The sequence below is a fragment of the Argopecten irradians genome, chromosome 1 (genome assembly GCF_041381155.1).
Source record: "Argopecten irradians isolate NY chromosome 1, Ai_NY, whole genome shotgun sequence".
NCBI classification, from domain to species: Eukaryota; Metazoa; Mollusca; class Bivalvia; order Pectinida; family Pectinidae; genus Argopecten; species Argopecten irradians.
The window spans coordinates 9,254,589-9,276,308 of record NC_091134.1 but is presented as its reverse complement, the minus strand read 5'-3'; the positions used below and the strand labels follow the sequence as shown (position 1 = coordinate 9,276,308).

General features: G+C 36.1%; 1 protein-coding gene across 3 annotated transcripts in view; it reads left to right on the top strand.

Moving 5' to 3' along the window:
- The window catches only part of LOC138316732 (high affinity cGMP-specific 3',5'-cyclic phosphodiesterase 9A-like), a 68,974-nt gene that overhangs the window by 933 nt on the left and 46,321 nt on the right, over window positions 1–21,720 (top strand). For all 3 annotated transcript variants that reach the window (XM_069258403.1, XM_069258398.1, XM_069258394.1), the window contains exons 2-3: window positions 20,172–20,321; window positions 21,315–21,378. In XM_069258403.1, the coding sequence (XP_069114504.1) occupies window positions 20,172–20,321; window positions 21,315–21,378 (214 nt within the window). The remainder of the gene's footprint in view (window positions 1–20,171; window positions 20,322–21,314; window positions 21,379–21,720) is intronic.

Sequence of the window (21,720 nt, the reverse complement as noted above, 5' to 3'; positions counted from 1 at the left end):
AATATCTAAAATCTCAAAATTACTATTTAATTTTTATAACTATATGTGTACTAGCTACACTTGAAGAAATGCAAATACATTTGATTTTACCAAAATTATAATGGACAATTTAACAGTTTGTTACATGGTATTTTAGAATTAATATTAATTATAAAGTTTTATACAGCATTGTGTACTAAACATGTGTGTATGAGTCAGAACATTGTTATACATAACATGTAGTTATCATTTAAACTATTTAAAGATGCTCCACCGTTGACAAATGGTATTTTTTCACAATTTAAAAAAAGAAGCAGACGGTCATATCTCTTTCGACAGTTGATAAACCATCTTATTATACCTCAAGTGAGAATCCTGCATTCTGATTGGTCGAGAGATATTTGGTATTTTACACTATCACACGGCATGTAACATTAGAACAATAGGAAACAATAGACACGTTCGTAGTAACCCCCTAGCAACGGGTGATAGTGTATTTTTGACAGTGCAAAATATTAACTGCCCGAAAAAGATGCGCACTCGTTTCTTATTTCGACGCCATCTTTGTTTTTTTGAAGCGACGCTTAAAAATTTATCTGGAGCTGTTTAGTAATAATTTTGCCAAATTAGTCTGTTCATGAATAAAAATATCATATTAAGGACGGAGTTTCCCTTCACGTCTTTTCGCTTAAAGTCAAAGCGCTATATGTTGGATTTTATGAGCCCGTCGGTGATTAGGTGAACGGAAGACATGCGATTTCAAGCGTCATCGTGACGTTGCTAATGTTGTAAACAGACGACGGGACGAAACCAAAACTCATTGAGATTTACAAAAACGTTAAGATTTAAACAAACGCAGGAGACAAGACAACAAGAATTTTCACTAAATGCTTATTGTGAGTATTCTTTTTTATAATGCAATGATAGTTAGCGCTACTGAGTAGAAGCTGATATGCTATTCTACTGCCGACTACTTGCTAAAATCAGCTAAAATGTTTCAATATATTGCAAATACTTGAAAACTGGTTTTGTTTCTAGACTTTTGGTATAATAAAATAAATACTACCTGCATTAGAGGGTGACAGTGCCTAGTGTCACCCTCGGCTTTGCCTCGGGTGACAGTGATATCCTCAGGGTGACACTAGGTACTGTCACCCTCTAATGCAGGTAGTATTTATATAATATCAACCTGGAAACAGGTTGATAACTGTTTTATTGTATGGCATTTACTTGATATTCACGTTCATCAGGAAAAAAATGTCGCCGATTACGCAGGTATGGCACTTCACATTCTTTGGTACAAGATGTTTTCAATACCAAGACAAACAAAAAAACTTCATTTTTAATCCCCATTTGTCATGAAAATTATACACAAACATATTAACAGACTGACTGTTTTGGACAGTTAGGTTCTCAATAATTATTTGCTAAAGTTATAGTTGACTGTAATATTGAAGCAGCTTGAAAACTTGAAGCACGGAAAGGGAATCTGATTCTCAAATGTTTTTGCAATGTTGGTATTAAGATTGTGATTTTGAGAATTGCTGGTACAGTTTTCAACATCTCAGTTTTTCAATATTTCATCGAATGCGTTGTTTTCAATTTCATCAGTATGTAAATCATTCAACAAGTTGTCAAGTTGAGACGAGGATAATGGTTCGAATGATAAGGCGCTCAAAGCCATATTTGATACATCAGGCAAAGGGACATCAGATTTGGGTTTCTTAATTGACTCGGTTTCCAACACGTAATGTGCTTGAAACATTTTCCGCTTCATACTTGGTTCTGTGTATCCAGTATAGCTTTTCAGGCTATATTCAGCGCTGTGGCCAGTTACAGTCATAATATGCCTACTCGCAAAATTACCCTTACTGTCTAAAAGATGTACAAGAGTAGCTCACAAGGAATGGTTGCTATATGTTCTAGAGTAGCTCACAAGGAATGGTTGCTATATGTTCTGGAGTAGCTCACAAGGAATGGTTGCTATATGTTCTGGAGTAGCTCACAAGGAATGGTTGCTATATGTTCTGGAGTAGCTCACAAGGAATGGTTGCTATATGTTCTAGAGTAGCTCACAAGGAATGGTTGCTATATGTTCTGGAGTAGCTCACAAGGAATGGTTGCTATATGTTCTAGAGTAGCTCACAAGGAATGGTTGCTATATGTTCTGGAGTAGCTCACAAGGAATGGTTGCTATATGTTCTAGAGTAGCTCACAAGGAATGGTTGCTATATGTTCTGGAGTAGCTCACAAGGAATGGTTGCTATATGTTCTAGAGTAGCTCACAAGGGAATGGTTGCATATATGTTCTGGAAGTAGCTCACAAGGAATGGTTGCTATATGTTCTGGAGTAGCTCACAAGGAATGGTTGCTATATGTTCTGGAGTAGCTCACAAGGAATGGTTGCTATATGTTCTAGAGTAGCTCACAAGGAATGGTTGCTATATGTTCTAGAGTAGCTCACAAGGAATGGTTGCTATATGTTCTGGAGTAGCTCACAAGGAATGGTTGCTATATGTTCTAGAGTAGCTCACAAGGAATGGTTGCTATATGTTCTGGAGTAGCTCACAAGGAATGGTTGCTATATGTTCTAGAGTAGCTCACAAGGAATGGTTGCTATATGTTCTAGAGTAGCTCACAAGGAATGGTTGCTATATGTTCTGGAAATTCTTGTTATTGCTATTTCTTAGAATGTGCTGAATGGATCTTTCTCAAATTTCATATGTAGGTTCCCCTAGGGCCCTAGCTATATGCATATTGCGTTTTTGGACCCATCGGTCAACAAGAAGGCTGCTAGGCAGCCATCTTGGAATTTGATAGTTAAAGATTGGTATCGCTATTTCTCAGAAAGTACTGAAGGGATATGTCTCAAATTTCATATGTAGGTTCCCCTAGGGCCCTAATTATGCATATATATTGCGTTTTTGGACCGATCGGTCAACAAGATGGCTGCCAGGCAACATCCCTTGGGGAACCTACATGCCAGGCAGCCATCTTGGATTTTGATAGTTAAAGTTTGTTACTGCTATTTCTCTGAAAGTATCGAAGGGATCGTTCTCAAATTTCATATGTAGGTTACCCCAGGGCCTCAGTTGTGCATATAGCGTTTTAAAACCGATCGGTCAACATGATGGCCGACAGCTTGGATTTTGATAGTTGAAGTTTGTTAGCGCTATTTCTCAGAAAGTTCTGAAGTGATCTGTCTCAAATTTTGTATGTACAGAAGTATGTTTGGAAAAGTTTGAAAAGCAGAGAAAAGATCCCTCTTTCCATTGTCAGACAAAGATAATTCTTTGGTGAGTGCCAAGATCCCTCTGGGATCTCTTGTTTAAATGATCATGGCCGTTTCCAGGATGTTGATTGTGCAGTGTACTTATGTATTTGACCAAATAGCACCCAGATATATATAGGCTCTATATAATTTATATAAATGGGGCATTTTGTAAAGGAACACCTTTTACAAAATCATTGTATGAAGATATAGACACAGACCAATTTGCAAAAGAAATAAAATTAAAGAAACATACATGGTATATATTCATAGTGCTTCAAAAGGGATGGGGTGCTTATCTAATTATTCATGGGTGCTGATTTTGGGTAATGTATATTTATTTACCCTCCAATAAACAGGTCTGAATTAATTTTGTGTGGTAGATTGGGGAGTGGGGGAGGGAGTCTATTCTGGGGATAGGTTGTGGTAGATTGGCATGGGGAGTGGGGGGAGGGAGTCTATTCTGGGGATAGGTTGTGGTAGATTAGGGAGTGGGGTAGGGAGTCTATTCTGGGGATAGGTTGTGGTAGATTGGGGAGTGGATTGGGAGGGAGGAGGGAGTCTATTCTGGGGATAGGTTGTGGTTAGATTGGGGAGTGGGGGAGGGAGTCTATTCTGGGGATAGGTTGTGGTAGATTGGGGAGTGGGGGAGGGAGTCTATTCTGGGGATAGGTTGTGGTAGATTGGGGAGTGGGGGAGGGAGTCTATTCTGGGGATAGGTTGTGGTAGATTGGGGAGTGGGGGAGGGAGTCTATTCTGGGGATAGGTTGTGGTAGATTGGGGAGTGGGGGAGGGAGTCTATTCTGGGGATAGGTTGTGGTAGATTGGGGAGTGGGGGAGGGAGTCTATTTCTGGGGATAGGTTGTGGTAGATTGGGGAGGGGGGGGGAGGGAGTGGAGTCTATTCTGGGGATAGGTTGTGGTAGATTGGGGAGTGGAGGGAGGGAGTCTATTCTGGGGATAGGTTGTGGTAGATTGGGGAGTGGGGGAGGGAGTCTATTCTGGGGATAGGTTGTGGTAGATTGGGGAGTGGGGGAGGGAGTCTATTCTGGGGATAGGTTGTGGTAGATTGGGGAGTGGGGGAGGGAGTCTATTCTGGGGATAGGTTGTGGTATAGGTTGTGGTAGATGGGGGATTGTTATTCTGGGGATAGGTTGTGGTGTAGATTGGGCGAGGGGGGAGGGAGTGGTCTCTATTCTGGGGATAGGGTTGGTGATTGGTAGATTGGGGATAGGTTTGAGGTAGATGTGGGGGATCTATGCTGGATAAGTGGGGAGCGTGGGAGTCTATTCTGGGGATAGGTTGTGGTAGATTGGGGAGTGGGGGAGGGAGGGAGTCTATTCTGGGTATAGGTTGTGTAGATTGGGGAGTTAGGGGAGAGGGGAGTCTATTCTGGGGATAGGTTGTGGTAGATTGGGGAGTGAGGGAGGGAGTCTATTCTGGGGATTGGTTGTGGTAGATTGGGGAGTGGGGGAGGGAGTCTATTCTGGGGATTAGGTTGTGGTAGGGGGAGTGGGGAGGGAGTCTATTTGGGGATAGGTTGTGGTAGATTGGGGAGTGGGGAGGGTAGTCTATTCTGGGGTTAGGTTGTGGTAGATTGGGGAGTGGGGGAGGGAGTCTATTCTGGGGATAGGTTGTGGTAGATTGGGGAGTGTGGGGGTAGTCTATTCCTGGGAGATATTCTGGGATAGGTTGTGGTAGATTGGGGGGTGAGTGGGGAGGGGAGGGAGTTCTATTCTGGGGATAGGTTGTGGTAGATTGGGGAGTGGTGTGGTAAGAATGTGGAGTGATCTATTCTGGGGAGTAGTTGTGGTAGATATGGGGGAGTGGGGGTTCTAGGGAGTCTATTCTGGGGATAGGTTGTGGTAGATTGGGGAGTGGGGGAGGGAGTCTATTCAGGGGATAGGTTGTGGTATAGGGGAGTGTGGGTAGATTGAGAGTGGTTCTGGGAAAGGTAGTGGTAGAATGGGGAGGGGGGAGTCCTATTCTGGGGATAGGTTGTGGTAGATTGGGGAGTGGGGGGAGGGAGTCTATTCTGGGGAATAAGGTTGTGGTAGATTGGGGAGTGGGGGAGGGAGTCTATTCTGGGGATAGGTTGTGGTAGATTGGGGAGTGGGTAGGAGGTGAAGTCTATTCTGGGGATAGGTTGTGGTAGATTGGGGGAGATGGTGGGGGAGGGAGTCTATTCTGGGATAGGTTGTGTAGATTGGGAGTGGGGGAGGGAGTCCTATTCTGTGGGTAGATTGGGTAGATTGGGGAGTGGGGGAGGGAGTCTATTCTGGGGATAGGTTGTTGGTAGGGATTGGGGAGGTAGGGGAGAAGGGAGTCTATTCTGGGATAGGTTGTGGTAGATTGGGGAGATGGGGGAGGGAGTCTTATTCTGGGGATAGGTGTTGTGGTTAGATTGGGGAGTGGGGGAGGGAGTCTGGGGATAGGTTGGTGGTAGTAGATTGGGGAGTGGGGAGGAGTCTTTCTGGGATAGGGATTGTGGTAGATTGGGGAGTGGGGGAGGGAGTTCTGGGGATCAGGTTGGGTAGATTGGGGAGTGATGGGGGAGGGAGTTCTATTCTGGGGATAGTTTGTGGTATAGATTGGGGAGTGGTGGGGGAGGGAGTCTTTTCTGGGGATAGGTTGCTTGAATTGGAAAGGAATACACTATTTCACTTCATTCCCCAAATAAAAATTCCTATAGCGTTTGTGATACAGACAGGAGATGTTATATTTATACATATGTTTAACCTAGGGATTATATAGCTATAGTAAATCCATTTAAACATGACTTATTAGCCTTACTGAGCAACACATAGCAAGTTTTTTTTAGCTTGTTCCAATAAAAATACCAATTGAACCTGTCACTTGTACATACACAGAAGACATATATTAAGTCATTCCGTCGACCGTTATACAAATGAATTTGGTTAAGTACCCATGTCTGCAGTCTCGTTTGACTTTTAAATAGTATACAACTAAAAGATGTTAAGCAGTTTTTATGGGCTTGTGATATTACACAAATTTTGTCTCGTCTTTTGAGCCCCGATTTTAATTGCATCAGGGGGGAAATGACAATATATATATATACAGTTTAGGAGCCTTTCTGGTTGTACATACAGATCAAATTTTAAAGCTTGCAGTTGCATTGGCTGCCATTCTATTTACATTGTAGAACTGCACAGAATGTACATAATATAGCATTGGTCATATTTTAGCACTTTTTGTACCAAAAACAGAGCTTTAACATGATTGTGCTAATTGCATTTTCTGTAAAATGATGAATTTATATTACCATTGCACCATATTGACCAATCGCTAGCTGTATCCTGGGTCTTTATTTGTTTAATGTCCTATTAACAGCCAGTGTCATCTAAGGATGTTCCAGCTAGGTGTATTGGTGGATGCATATGAAAGCCAGAGTACCGGGAGAAAACCACAGACCAGTGGTCAGTACCTGGCAACTGCGCATACATGCCCCACATGGGATTCAAACTCGCGACCCAGAGGTGGGGGGGGGGGGGGGTTGTGATAATATATTGAGACATCTTAACCACAGCGGCCCCTATATATATATATATACACATGTAGGGCTGGGTATTGGAAGGTCTAAAACGATACGATACCTATTGACAATACACCGAAACAATACACGATACGTATTGACGATACAATACACCTCTTTTTCAAATTCAGTTGACCATAGTGTTTTGAATATTATGACAATAAAAGACAATTTTGATAAAACATTCTATCTTAATCTTAAAAAAATCTACCGAACATTTGATTTGGTTTATATCATGTGTGTTAATTAATTTCTGTCAATTCGTATTCTTAGTTATGAAAAGACATTTCTAATCAATCTAGGTGACACAGATGCATTAAACACTTCCTTTTGATTGAAATGCTCTTACTTGAATGATGTTTTAAAATGAAGTTTTTTTGGAATTTCCTATTTCTATAACAAAACAAAGCAGAAGGTTGGATTGTTAAAACGATACAGCGATATACAGCATGTTTGCGTATCGATATTCGATATGCTGCTGAAAACCGATACGTATCGGTATATCGATATATTGATCCAGCCCTATACACATGTACAGTTACTACAGTACTGCCAAATGTTATTTTGAATTTTTGTACTTGTAAAATCAAAAGCTTTATAAACACTGTAAAGATTGTAATCCTCAAAATGTTGGTAAACTTTTGGTGATGAATAACATATTAAAAGCTCGTCATGATTTGTGTGTATGAAAAATACAGCCCATATTACTTTAAAAAAAGACAAAGTTTTTTCTAATGTATTAATTATTAAAAAATACACAGTATCAATATTCTTTGACCAGATGTATGAATATAACAGAAAAAAAAAATATAATTGACATGACTACATCTAGATTAGGGTTGAATGAAATGATGTCAAAGTTTGTCAGAAATTATTTTTTGATATGGTAATCAATTGTTACAAAAAATGTAAACAATTCAGTGATTATGACGATATTTATAAATATGAATATAACAACTCAAACTTTGTCAGAAAATCAATTCTTAATTAACTGACATTATCTAGAATATAAACTATTCCCAAGTACACAATCACTTGACAAGTTGTATGAATATACCGTCAAAATTTGTCAGAATGTCAATCTTAATGAGCTAGTATACATGGACAATATTCCCTTTAGGTTCTGAATGAATCGTTACAAAGCTTCCTATGATGATACAAGGTCCGAATTTGTCCATCAATCAATTATACTGAACAATTGACAACATCTATGCTAGATTACCTGTTAATTGTTACGAAGTAAACAGACTTAAATGAAATCGCAAACTTCAGATGTAGCAAAAGTGGAATAAATTTACTGCTGAGCATATTGAAAATCAGAAATGTCAATATGTATTCATTCAAGTCAATGAGCTGTTAATCCATCAATGTATATTTGTACAACACACAATGTATATACCGACCAGGTTGTTTGAATTCGTGTTATGCGACGGACGATGGTCGTGAGGTCGATGGGAGGTATATAGAGACTGACCTTTCCAATAACATTGTATGTGACATGATTGTACCTCTAGGACCGACAAAAAATCAATACAATTAGATACAGAGTTGGAATACAGCCTTTTAATCAGCTACTTCTTCTCTGTAATCTCCTCATCTGCATTCAATAGCCTTTGATTTAATGATTTTTTTCTCCCTCTTTTTCCGTCTATATGCCATGCAATACAAATGAATACAGTATTAACGGATTCATTCCATGGCTTCAACGTTTCAAAGCTGTCCTTTTGAATTCTGAAACAAAGTTGTACATATGTTAATTAACATTCGCAATCAATTTGTGATGAAACTTGTTCCTTTGTAGCTGCCTTATTACAGTTTACTGAGGTTTGGTATCAAGTTTCTGTTATATATTAGCTATACGACCAAAAAACCCGTTTTTTTCGTCCTGAGTACTTCTGTATTATCCATTAATGATGTGTCCTTTTGACAATTTTTTTTTATAAAAAATGATCAATTGTACTTCAACATCATTTATTTTGATATCTTAAACGAACTTGTATTTTGACAATTGAAGTTTGTTGCCACAAGTACTGCAGCTGTATTATAGAAGTTATAGAAGATGGACTCTTGCTCTACATGTAATTAAACTAGTACTTTCGTAAGTTCCCATTTCTATGGCAACCATTTACATATTACAATGCATTATAGATAGGTACATCCTGATACAAAAGTGAATTTTTTTTTTATCTAGAGTTATAGATATTCATCCATCATATCTTTCATTTTTAGCCTCCCTGATCACCTGACGGGAAATGCAAGTAATTATGTAAGCTTATAATTATGCCGTGGTGTGGTGTCCGTCTGCCCTCTGTTTGGCCGTCTGTCCGGCGTCAACTTTTTCCTTTAAACAACAACTTACAGACCTGAAATTTGGCTTATAGCATCCTGGGATGAAGGGCTACCAATTGCAAGTTTATTCAAATGAATGACCTTGACCTTTATTTAAGGTCACAAAGGTCAAATAGACGAAAATCTTTAAATGACTTCTTGTTCAAGTTGTCATTAACCAAGAGTCCTTAAATATAAAGAGACCTGATGTTGGGCCAGTGACGTTCTGGGATGAAGTGCAAATTCTTCAAATGAATGACCTGCATTCATAATCACAGGAGTCAAATAGGATAAAATCTTTTAGTGACTTCTTCTTGAAAACCAAAGAGGTCTATAGGGAACTGATAATACCGAATTAAGTCATACATTGAAATTCTTATTGACTCTATAATGTCCTAAGTATGCACTATGATTATTGAGATAGCAGGTGAGTGATTTGGGTTCATTATTACCGTATTTTCCCTAATGAGGGCGCCAGGCGCAGGTAAATGGCTGATGGGGGCGCCGTTATTTGAGACCATTTTAAGATGTTTTATTCTGAAACAGACTATAGTCATTTTGCTTTTAGTTTTGTATTTTTCTGAAACTTACGTTTTGAAGTCAAGTAAGTATTAAATTAAATAATTATGAGAAATGTATGCACCGGAAGTATAAACATTGGTTAAATGTGTCTGTTTCACGAAATTTTGGCATTTCATGCTATAGCCTGTTTGTTTAATTACCATGTGTACACAAAACGGCGGACGGTGCTTTTGATCGCTACTTTCGTTTTGTGGCAGATGGGAAATACCGACAAATTGCACACAATAAAACGCTTAGAAATGATAGCACTAATGTTATTTAGGAACCTTTGTCATAGATATACACATCGCTAAAATGTTGTTGCCAGTTACACGTGTGTGGGGCATTCAAGTGACACGTTTTGTTTTGAACATGGCGTTCTCGCTGTTTCTATGTGTAAACACTTGGCAAAGATGTCCTAAGTTGACCAATGCAATAAATTTAGTGCTTATGCAAGCTGATCGGATATCTGTAAAGCATCAGATTGATGTGAAACAGTATTTTATTTGCGTCTGCAACGACAATCGCCACAATTTGGCACAAAAATTGTAGGAAATTAGTTGATTTTTTTTCAGCAAAAAATGTGGGGGCGCCCTTATTAGAGGAGGCGCTCTTAATAGGAAAAATACGGTATATTAGGTTGTTGTTTCATAATTATGAAATATAACACCATAAGCATCGTCTGATTTCAGTTTTCGTCCATATTTAAGTTACCCTAGATTTTAAGCTGCAGTTCCCTGATTTCTAGGGAAAGAAGTAACGGCTTATAATCCAGAAAAAGTGATAGTCATAGAATTGTCAGTCATCTTAAATTTTGTCATTAAGCAGTATATATGTTTATATTGCTATAATATATATAGATCTAGACCAATCATTTCATTGCCTAGTCATTGTTTTTAGAGAAGAAGGAATCTGATCATGACGGCAGGTATAAATCAAATCAATGCAAATCATGCCCTGAATCTTGTTATTGAATCTATGAAATATTTTTTTAACTCTTAAAAACAAAATTAAAATGCACCAATATAATATTGAGTTATGAAAAAAGATTTGATGTCATAAATAAAAAATAACATCTTTTGGTATATTTACAAAAGGATGTAGTAATCTCAATTTTGCATTTCATGCAAGTTTTCAAATCCTGACTGATCTGAGACAATTTGGTCCAGGTCCAATATTGACTCTCCATAACTGATCTTATAATCTTGTCAAAATAACTATGTAATCCCTGGGTTATTCCTCACCAAAATATTAGCTTAATTATAACTAAACTGACCAGTGTTTACCGGGCATATCCATATATATATATAGAAATGTTAAAATGTTTTTTTTATAAGTAAATGTATAATGAATCAAATGATATACCTATAGATATATTTGTACCATTTGATATATATATTTTTTGATGCTGTGAAACAGCATTCTTAGGTACGTTCGGAGAGCCTGTGCACATCAAAACAATAAAACCACTCCGCGATGAAAATTGAAAATTGTTTTGTTCATTTCATGTAATACTTGATGGTATGAAAAAATAAAACCCCAATATTCAAAACCACAGACATAGAATTTGTACATACGTATACACCATGGATGGAGTGTTTTAAGTGTTCAGTTGGGACTCTATGATATTTGTATTACTCCGAGAACACTGGTCTCCCGAAAATCACAAACAACGCCTTCTTCGCTGTCTTCCTCAGCAACAGATTTTCGGTGGATTTTGGATTGTGTATGTTTATCTAAATTTTACGTAATTCATGCTAATGATCGATTATTTTAATCAAATGTTATTAAGGTAACTGCAAAAGGAAGTTCTTATAACGCTTATAAAGTTTTTTGTGTTGTTTGTATTGACGAACTATATCTGAGATATTATTGCGCAGTAAAAGTTAATAGTCTCTCACTGGGAGTTCTGTCTTTTGTTTATCGACAACTGCGGTATATTGAAAGGGAAGAAGTACCAAAATTATCAACATAAACTTACAAAATATAATGATAATATAGATCTATTGATGTACGAGCAACTTAAAGTGACAAATGAACTTATATATATTGTCGTGTAATGTACGGTAGCCTTATGACGACTTGCTAAAGTCTGATGTATTGCAGGAAAATTCTTGATGATAGTGTTCTTATGAATTCAAAAGAAATTTGACTGTTATAAGTAACCAAATAATGTACCCTGTACTTGACAAACGTATATGGCCATGTTTTATTATAAGTCAAAAGTCGGCAAAGCAAAACTCACGATAAATGTTCTGCACGATTATATCTCGCCAACCAGTTCCCGTTAGGCTTACGAAGACTTGCTAAAGTCCGATACATTACATGAAGTTTTCTTGATGTTAACGGCTAGCGTTCTTGTGAATTTAAAAGAAATCCGAGTGATATACGTAATGAAATAATGTACCTATTATTTGGCAAAAGTATCTGGCCATGATTTATTAGTCAAAAGTCGTCAAAGCAACCCATGTTAGTTTTCTAAAAAGGAAACCAAAACATATCCTGAAATGGTAATATTTCTAATGTTATATTTTTCCGAAAATATTCTTTAATGTTAAGTGGATATTAAGATACGAAAATGTTTACTTATTATTTTTTTGTCTTTGAAGTTACATTGATGAAATTGATAATTTAGCAATTAATAAAGAATTATAAAAAAAAATGATACTCAGATTCTGAACGGTTTCATTGGTGTTGAAATCGTTATTTCAAAAATAATTTAGAAATAAAATTTATTACAGTTATTTCAGGGTAATAAGTTATTCAACTTATTGTTCTTGAAAAACTTCAAATAACATAAAATAAATACCGTGTATTGTAAATATTTATTATTAAACTCCGAAATTCAACACTGCACACTAATGTATAGTTTACAAAATTCTATATTTAAATGAAAAACCAATTTCTTTATTCCTTTGTTTAAGTCCTTTATTCACGGCATCTATGAGTGGCCTTGGCACTTTGATCTACTTGGTAGTGTGTCTATAATGCATTGATGAAATTTTAAGCCTGAAATTTGCTCTAGATCCTCCTTAAGACCCTAAAGCATATATCATATAATTATTTCCCTTCAAACATTCACTATCTCTCCTTAAAATACATTTCTGATGATGTAATGACTAATATTATTAATCAGTTTATTAGTAAGCTAGCTAATTATAGCATGCTTGCAGTTAAAAGAGATGATTAATACTACAAAATCTAATACCGTATTCCATCCATTAAGCACCCAGGTCCCTATAAACTGAACTCTCCTTATTTTTGAGGTCTTTGTTTCAATTGGCCAGACATTAATAAAGACCAAAGCGACACAAAACTGTATAGATTTGCAATGATTTCATCTTATTAACATTTTTACAAGTGTTTAAACGCACTGGGCGCTTATTGGGTCGAATACGGTATGCATATAGATTTAAACTTAAAAAAGAAATTGTGATTGATGTTACAATATTGTATTATTTATAAAATAACTAAGAGATTGCTAGTATGCATATGACATTTCGCAATGATTATTAAACAATCAAAATTAATCATCTTAGTGATGAGCACTTCGCCATGCCAGTTATGTCAATCAATTTTATATATTGTGAATGCTACATCATTTGCACTTAAATTGAATAGGTACACATGCATGCTTGTGTGAGCAAGAGGCGTGGCTACATTTACCGCCTAGCGATGGGTCAATAAATTTATGTAGAGTAACTCTTTGGCAAGGTGTTAAAATAATAATAATAATAAAAAAATGAACTTAAAAAAACCTCATCAACTTAAAATGTCTTTTAGACATATAAATGTCTCTAATGAAATCAGGACAGGACCTGTACAGAGGGCTTGAAATTTATTGAATGATCGTAGGGAAACATCCTACTGGAAATGAGTATGTGTTAATGAAATATATACCTTCACACGATCTCTGATACCTGTTTCAGGTAAACAAACAATACTTCTATAATCTCCTCAGATGGTGACATGTTACGATAAAGCTTTTAAGTAGATCCGTTGTGTGACCGGCCGCGGAGCCAGAACCAAGGAATTTGTCCTATATATACTATATATACTAGGAAGTTAAAATTTTGTATTGGGCCATTGAAGCTACTGGAGAGGAATTTGGTGTTCGTGTTTACCTAAATATTTACGCAGTATATGCCTTTGTATATTTACAAATCTATATTCTATAACCTCTTTAATGGGTGGATTTAAAAACTAGCTGGCCAGGGGTCATATAGGTGATAATATTGTTATTAAGTATCAATTCAATATTTGTCACTAAGGCACTGCCCCCTATACATACCCGACCTGTTTAGTAATAATTTAGATACACACACATTGGATAATTTCATAAATGTCTTCTTATTTCATGCATTTATTTAATTACATGGTTTTACTAGGTCAAATTTTTGATTTACTTTTAAAACTCCGTTAAAATTTGTTAATTAACTTTAAATTCTATTTAAAAAAATAAATGAATTGGTATTTTGTGTATCTAAATATAATTAATAAACATAATATAAGCTACAGATAATTATGAATTACATATTTTTATCCAGAAACATATAGACTAGTTATAAATGCAGGTTAGAGAACTATATATATACATCCTGATCTTTACCTAAATGCAGGTTAGAGAACTATATATATACATCCTGATCTTTACCTACATTGTATATAGTGAGAGCCCCATTTCAGTTGTTGTAGTTTGAAACCCATGAGGGGCAGTTGCCAGGTACTGACTACAGCTGGTTGGTGATTTTTCTCCGGGTACTCTGGCTTTCTTAATTAAGCTTGCCAGCTTCCACCTTAGTCCTTTAGATCTGGCCTGTCCTTATGTATACAGTACTATAAAAATAGTTGGATATAGATGTTCAGTACAGTGTTGAATATATAAGATATTTTAGTTGGATATTTATATCAATGTCATTATTGAGTTTTACAGAGGGCCCTTTCATAGTTATATCATATCTGATCATGAAACAAAATACATATATATATATCCTACAAATATTTCATATCATTATATATAAATAATGTATACTTGTGTACCTAGCCTGCCATGTTCGATTTCTGTTCAAGGAATTTTTCTGTCAGTGTCAACTGTCTCATTGTAATTCAATGGAATCCTATGTCAAGGTATTGATTCCACGTCGTTACGCAAGTTACAAATGTACTGTATAATCAGAAACATTCATTAATAAATAAAATGCACTGGCCTTGTCGGATACACAGTGTAACTATTGTGTGAATATTTTCATTGTAATTGTGAAAGTTTGGAACCATCATGTAATGTTGCTTATTAGATATGTATGAATTCATAGCATTGTCACTTTAGCAGTCTAATGAATTATTTCACAGTATTAACCACAATAAATGCCCTAGATATCCCTTATGTAAGTTAGCATGCCAGATAATGTCATGCCTTAGCTGTCACTGTAGAGAGGTCTATCTTTAAACTTGATATTATACATGTATACGTACCTCAATCTGTTTTTGTGGTATGTTGAGAATTTAAAATTTACACACTATAAGATTTCAAAATTTACTTTTGTTTTAAAATGCATGTCTTGTATTTAAATTTACATAACATGTTATAAAATTATTATCATATGACTAAGAAATTATGAATATGGTTGTTATCTCATTACATTAACATTGTACGGACTTGTGATTGTGGCAGCCCGTACGCGTCTTTTCTTACTTAGATATTTAATTTGGAGGCTAGTGTAAAGCAAAGCAATTGTCTTAAAGATATATTAAATATCCAGTTTTCTTTTTAACCTTTAATAATTAATTATCCCCCGCCCAACGAAGTTGATGGGGGATATACAAATGGGTTCCGTCCGTCCGTCCGTCCGTCTGTCCGTCCGTACGAATGGTTTCCGGAGCATAACTCTAAAACCAGTAGAGATATTTCCACGAAACTTCATACACACATTGGTCTTATGGTCTAGTAGTGCCTTTTGCTATTTTTAGGTTTTCATTTTTTGGATTTTTTCCGTAACCATGGAAACATTGCTGAAAATATCATATTTTTGTACCAGGTTCGTTTCCGGAGCATAACTCTAAAACCAGCAGAGATATTTCCACGAAACTTCATGGACACATTGGTCTTATGGTCTAGTAGTGCCTTTTGCTATTTTAAGGTTTTCACTTTTTGTACTTTTTTCTGTAACCATGGAAACATTGCTGAAAATGGCAGATTTTTGTGTAAGAATCGTTTCCGGAGCACAACTCTAAAACCAGCGGAGATATTTCCATGAAACTTCATAGACACATTGTTCTTATGGTCTTGTAGTGCCTTTTGCTATTTTTAGGTTTTCACTTTTTGTGCTTTTTTCTGTAACCATAGAAACATTGCTGAAAATATCATATTTTTGTAGCAGGTTCATTTCCGGAACATAACTCTAAAACCAGCAGAGATATTTCCACGAAACTTCATAGACACATTGTTCTTATGGTCTAGTAGTGCCTTTTGCTATTTTTAGGTTTTCATTTTTTGCATTTTTTCCGTAACCATGGAAACATTGCTGAAAATATCATATTTTTGTACCAGGTTCGTTTCCGGAGCATAACTCTAAAACCAGAAGAGATATTTCCACGAAACTTCATAGACACATTGGTCTTATGGTCTAGTAGTGCCTTTTGCTATTTTAAGGTTTTCACTTTTTGTACTTTTTTCTGTAACCATGGAAACATTGCTGAAAATATCATATTTTTGTACCAGGTTCGTTTCCGCAGCATAACTTGAAAACCGGTTGAGATATATGCACGGAACTCCATAGGCACATTAGTCTTATGGTCTAGTAGTGCCTTTTGCTATTTTAAGGTTTTCACTTTTTGTACTTTTTTCTGTAACCATGGAAACATTGCTGAAAATGGCAGATTTTTGTGTAAGAATCGTTTCCGGAGCACAACTCTAAAACCAGCAGAGATATTTCCATGAAACTTCATAGACACATTGTTCTTATGGTCTAGTAGTGCCTTTTGCTAATTTTTGGTTTTCACTTGTTGTGCTTTTTTCTGTAACCATAGAAACATTGCTGAAAATATTCATATTTTTGTAGCAGGTTCATTTCCGGAGCATAACTTTAAAACCAGCAGAGATATTTCCACGAAACTTCATAGACACATTCTTTTTATGGTCTATTAGTACCTTTTGCTATTTTTAGGTTTTCATTTTTTGCACTTTTTCCGTTACCATGGAAACATTGCTGAAAATATCATGGTAAATGGTAAATGTTACTCTGCAAAACTCCACCCATCTTTGTGTATATAGTCTAATATAAATGTCAAGGCTGTATACCTAATTCAACAATTGCAGCCCCGCTCTACTTGAATTATACTCCATCTTTCTTTACGCCTCCTTCAGTACTTTCAGTACTTTGATTTTTTCATAAAAATAAGTCTTCACAATCAAACTTACTTCAGCTTTGATATCTCCATTGGCGGGGGATCTGAATGACTATGTCCTTGTTTTCTCTTTCTTTCTGGCTTTCTGATTGGCCTATTTATTTTTTTCATTCCATGATGAAAAAAATTTCCGAGAATGGCGCTGAAACCCGACGTTATCGTGACGTCACAATAGAAACATTGACGTTGCATGTCGATTTGGAAAAAAATAATCCCTTGGAAAAAATCAATTGAATCGTACGTGTAAACATATTTCATTTTATAAAGTAGCCTGGAAAATTAATAATAAGCATTGAAGTCACTATTTTTAGGTCACCTGAGACGACGAAGTCTCAGGTGACCTATTCTAATCGCCTTTTGTCCGTCGTCGTCCGTCTTGCATCGTATGTCCGTAAACAATTTACATTTTCGACTTCTTCTCCAAACTTGCTGAAGCAATTTCATTGAAATTTTGCACAAACCTTCTAAGGCATAAGGCCAATCAAAATTGTGAATTATATGGTCCCCACCCCCCAGGGAGCTATATATGAGGGGCCAAAATTGGTAAAATTGACTAAAATTTCAAAAATCTTCTTCTCCACTCACAGATGTGATGGAATTAAATACTCTTCATAGATAGAAAGGTCCTAAGGTCCTTTACAAAATTTGTGAATTATATGACCCTGGGGTCTCAGATTTCCCCCTGGGGAGGGGGTTGTTTACTATAAATTATATAGGGAAAATACATTTTTGAGTATTATTTGATCATTTGTAATAGGAAATGAGTCAAATATTGTCAGAATTATCAGTATGAGATGACCTTTGAATCCTATTAACTAATTTTCCATGACTGACCCCAAGGGACCTTAGGGGCGGGGTCAAAAGGGGTCAAATAGGCTATAACTTCAAAAATCTTCTTTTGAAATTCTGGAAATGGTAGAATCACATACTCTTCATAGATGGAAAGGTAGCATTTTAACATCTTATCCATATTGGTCCTGGCCGACCCCCCAGGGGCCAGAGGGGTGGGGCCAAAAGGGGTCAAAATGGATAACATTTCAAAAATCTTTCTTCTGAATTCACAGATTTGATGGAACCAAATACATGTAATATTCATAGATTAAAAAGTCAAAGGAGAAGGTACGTTAAGACTGGAATATGGCCCCAAAATTAATTCTCCAGTATTTAAAAGAACAACATATTTTGCCATATAACTGTTGAATACATTTGCTAACTCATTACATCCCGAAAATATCCCGCATGTGGCAATTATGTTCACTATGACGTCATCAACATGCAGTTTCCCGCCATTTTTCACAAAAATCCTTGAAAAATCATACTTTTTGAGTGGTTTTCTCTAAAAATGAATGTGGCCGCCTTCGTGGAGCAGAAAGAGATTTTCACACGTTGTGTATCATGTATTTACGCTTATCCATGCAAAATATAAAGTTGCTCCAAGTTGGCGGCCAAATCCATTTGAAGCCTTTTCTAACCTAAAGATGATGAATTTCTAGCAAAATTTGGCGAGAAGAGGAAAATCATCAATTTGATGACGTCATAGGTGGAGCACATCGTGTACATGGTTATAAAAAGTTATGTTTTGATGAATGGCAAGTATGAGAGTATTTATTGATGTGAAATTGATGTGGATCAGAGTTAATATTTTTCAGCCTGAAGAATTAAGGCCAAATATATACTGGTCCTATCATATCTACTCCTTTATAAAATAGCTGACTGACTTCAAGGGCCTGATGGGCAAATGTATTTAGTGTTAATATGCATGTCTTTGTTTCATTCTGTATCTGAACTCAGGTGACCATTAAGGCCCATGGGCCTCATATTTAATTTCATCGGGTTATGAAATAAATTTTGTTTGCAAACTTTTGTGAGAATCCGCTACGCAGATTCACACAGTTTGCAAACAAAATTTCTTTCATACCCCAATGCAAGTTAAAAATAGTGACTTCAATGCTTAAAACAATGACCATTCCCTTTGGTGCCGCTGATACAATGAACACTAGTGGTCAACGTATTTGACGTCATAATCAATACCTAGCTACCTGCAAGTGCAGATAACTCTGTAATATGCAAATGCAGAATAGGGACATGGGCGCTTATTGGGTCAAATATGAAATAAATATTCTCTGTAAATGTCTTTTCTAAATACAATTTGCAGTTTTAAGACAAGAACCAGGTGGTTTTTCAATAAGTATATAAAGTATTCAATAACATTAATTAAATGTGGCCATCAGTCCAAGCCAGGAACAGCAGGTTGTCCATTCACAAGCTACAGTTATGAATTAAGGTTGTCTGTTGCAGACTACACTCTACATCCATTCCATCAATTGGATCCCCACCAGTGAACTCTGGAGATTTAGATACTTTGTGTTTACATTGGAGTCTAACAGTTGCTAGCTGTCAAAAACACCTTTAGTTTAAAGTAATTCACTGTGGCTATCTATCTTATACATCTAATTGGTATCACACACACAATTCTTACTGTGCTCCCTTCTTTTATCAGACTTGTACCACCACGCAATCTTTTATATAGAATTCTGTGTCATATATATATCGCCAATTATAATTGAACTGTCCAAGTGGTTTGAAGCATATACCATGACCAATTGGATACAAAATTGCAGATCCAGGAATCTTCATTTAAAATTAAAATGTTCATTTAGTCACAAAAAATGACCATTGAGCTATTTAGGAGTACTCCAGCTGCTTTTAAATAAAACAATAACCATCTATATCTAAATTTTTACTGGAATAGTAATAAGCTAACAGGTACATTGTATATATATATATACTGTATTTATATAAGCCAACTTACATGATGAAAATAAATCGCCCTCAAAACATTTCAATTACAAGTTAAATGGACTTTTTAATTGTAATAATGGAGTTTAAATGCAGTGAAAAAGTAGTTCGAACAGAAAACTTAACATTCATGATAGTTGGCAATGGTTTACTATTCTAAACTATACTAAAAATTCTCTAGATCTATGAATGCTTACAGTATAGAGAATGATATTCCTTGTGTAATAGTCACACTTAAATATATCCATGTCTCTATATTATCAAATTTGTTTTACAGAAACGTTCCGAGCCGCAGCTGAAGCTGGTCCAGATGATATTCTGAAGTTGTATAACAAAAAAGGAAACCTCCTAAACATATCACCGAAACTCGCAGAAAATACTCCTGACACACGATATACACTGGAGGTAGTAGCTACGCATTGTAATGGTAGGTTGAATACCCGTTAGATAATATTTAAATGAGATGTAGATTTTGATATCAAATTTTAGTTTTTGCTTTCGAAGAGAATAATTTCATAAAATCTGTGCCGACCGTTAACTGAAGAATAATTGAAGCTATTTGCAGATGGACTTATCAAATACTAGTTGGTACATAATGTATATCATATCTTGTCATATGTCACTCTATTCAACATCATATTGCACCCTTTTGCAAGTACCAATTAAGAGAAATGCCACTGACCAGTGGTCAGTACCTGCATGGAAACTGCCCCACATTGTATATATTGAAACTTGCAATTGCCAACCAGTGGTGGACGGCTTATGGCAACATATTTATGACATCCTATAACCGCTGTGGCCCTATCACTACAGGGGTAGTGATGTAATATAATCTATTTATCACATAATCCGCCTGATATCAATGGGCCTCTTGTTGCATATGTCTCTAGTGTAAGATGACCTGGAGCAATTTTCATTGGCTGAAAAATCATTTTGACGTCATACAGAAACAATAAAATGACGTCAGGAAAAATGACGTGACGTCATGTTTACGATGACGGCGGGACAGTTAAAATGGCGGTCTCTGCTGGATTTTCTAAATACATTTTGAAGTTAAATTCTTTTTTATGTAGGTATTTGTAGATATGTGATAAAATGTATCTTATATTTGTGTTCATTTCATATGAGATTTTATGAAACTCGTCTCAAAGTTTTAATTTTTGCTCTCCAAGGCTCGCAAAAAAACAAACTTCTTAGACTCATTACATAAAATCTCATATGAAATGAACACTGATGTAAGATCCTATATATATATGTAGATGTATTATTTAATTAATTTTACATCACCTGCTATGCCCTGTTGTTCTTAACATTGTTGATGGTTTTATTTAGAAACATAACTTGAGGATTATATAGAACCACTTGTTACACATAGAACTGTGAAGGAGACAATTTTATCATCAGATGGTATTATTACCAGTTTATTTTCCAGAACCTCATATTGGCGCTCAGATTGGTGTGGACATAAGTATGATAGAGTCAAGGTAAGTTGTCCTAACAAAATAGATACGCTAAAATAGAAATCTTGTGATATGATCTTGTATTATCCTGTTAGATATTTCAGGGGTAACTTAATTTTAGCGCTTTATAATTTGGTGCTGCAAAATGAATGTGCTGTGATTTAATGCTATTGTGCATGTGTGCTAAAATTTGATTTTGCTAAAATAAGCATATAATGTATAGTATAAAGTATGGTACAGGGGATTCCGCTTATTTGCATAGGTCATTTTCCAGAAGAAAATATGCAAATAACCGGAGTATTCGAATAGGCGGAGATGACATTTTGCACCTCCGTTTGACCCCACACATATGTATGTGAATAGGCA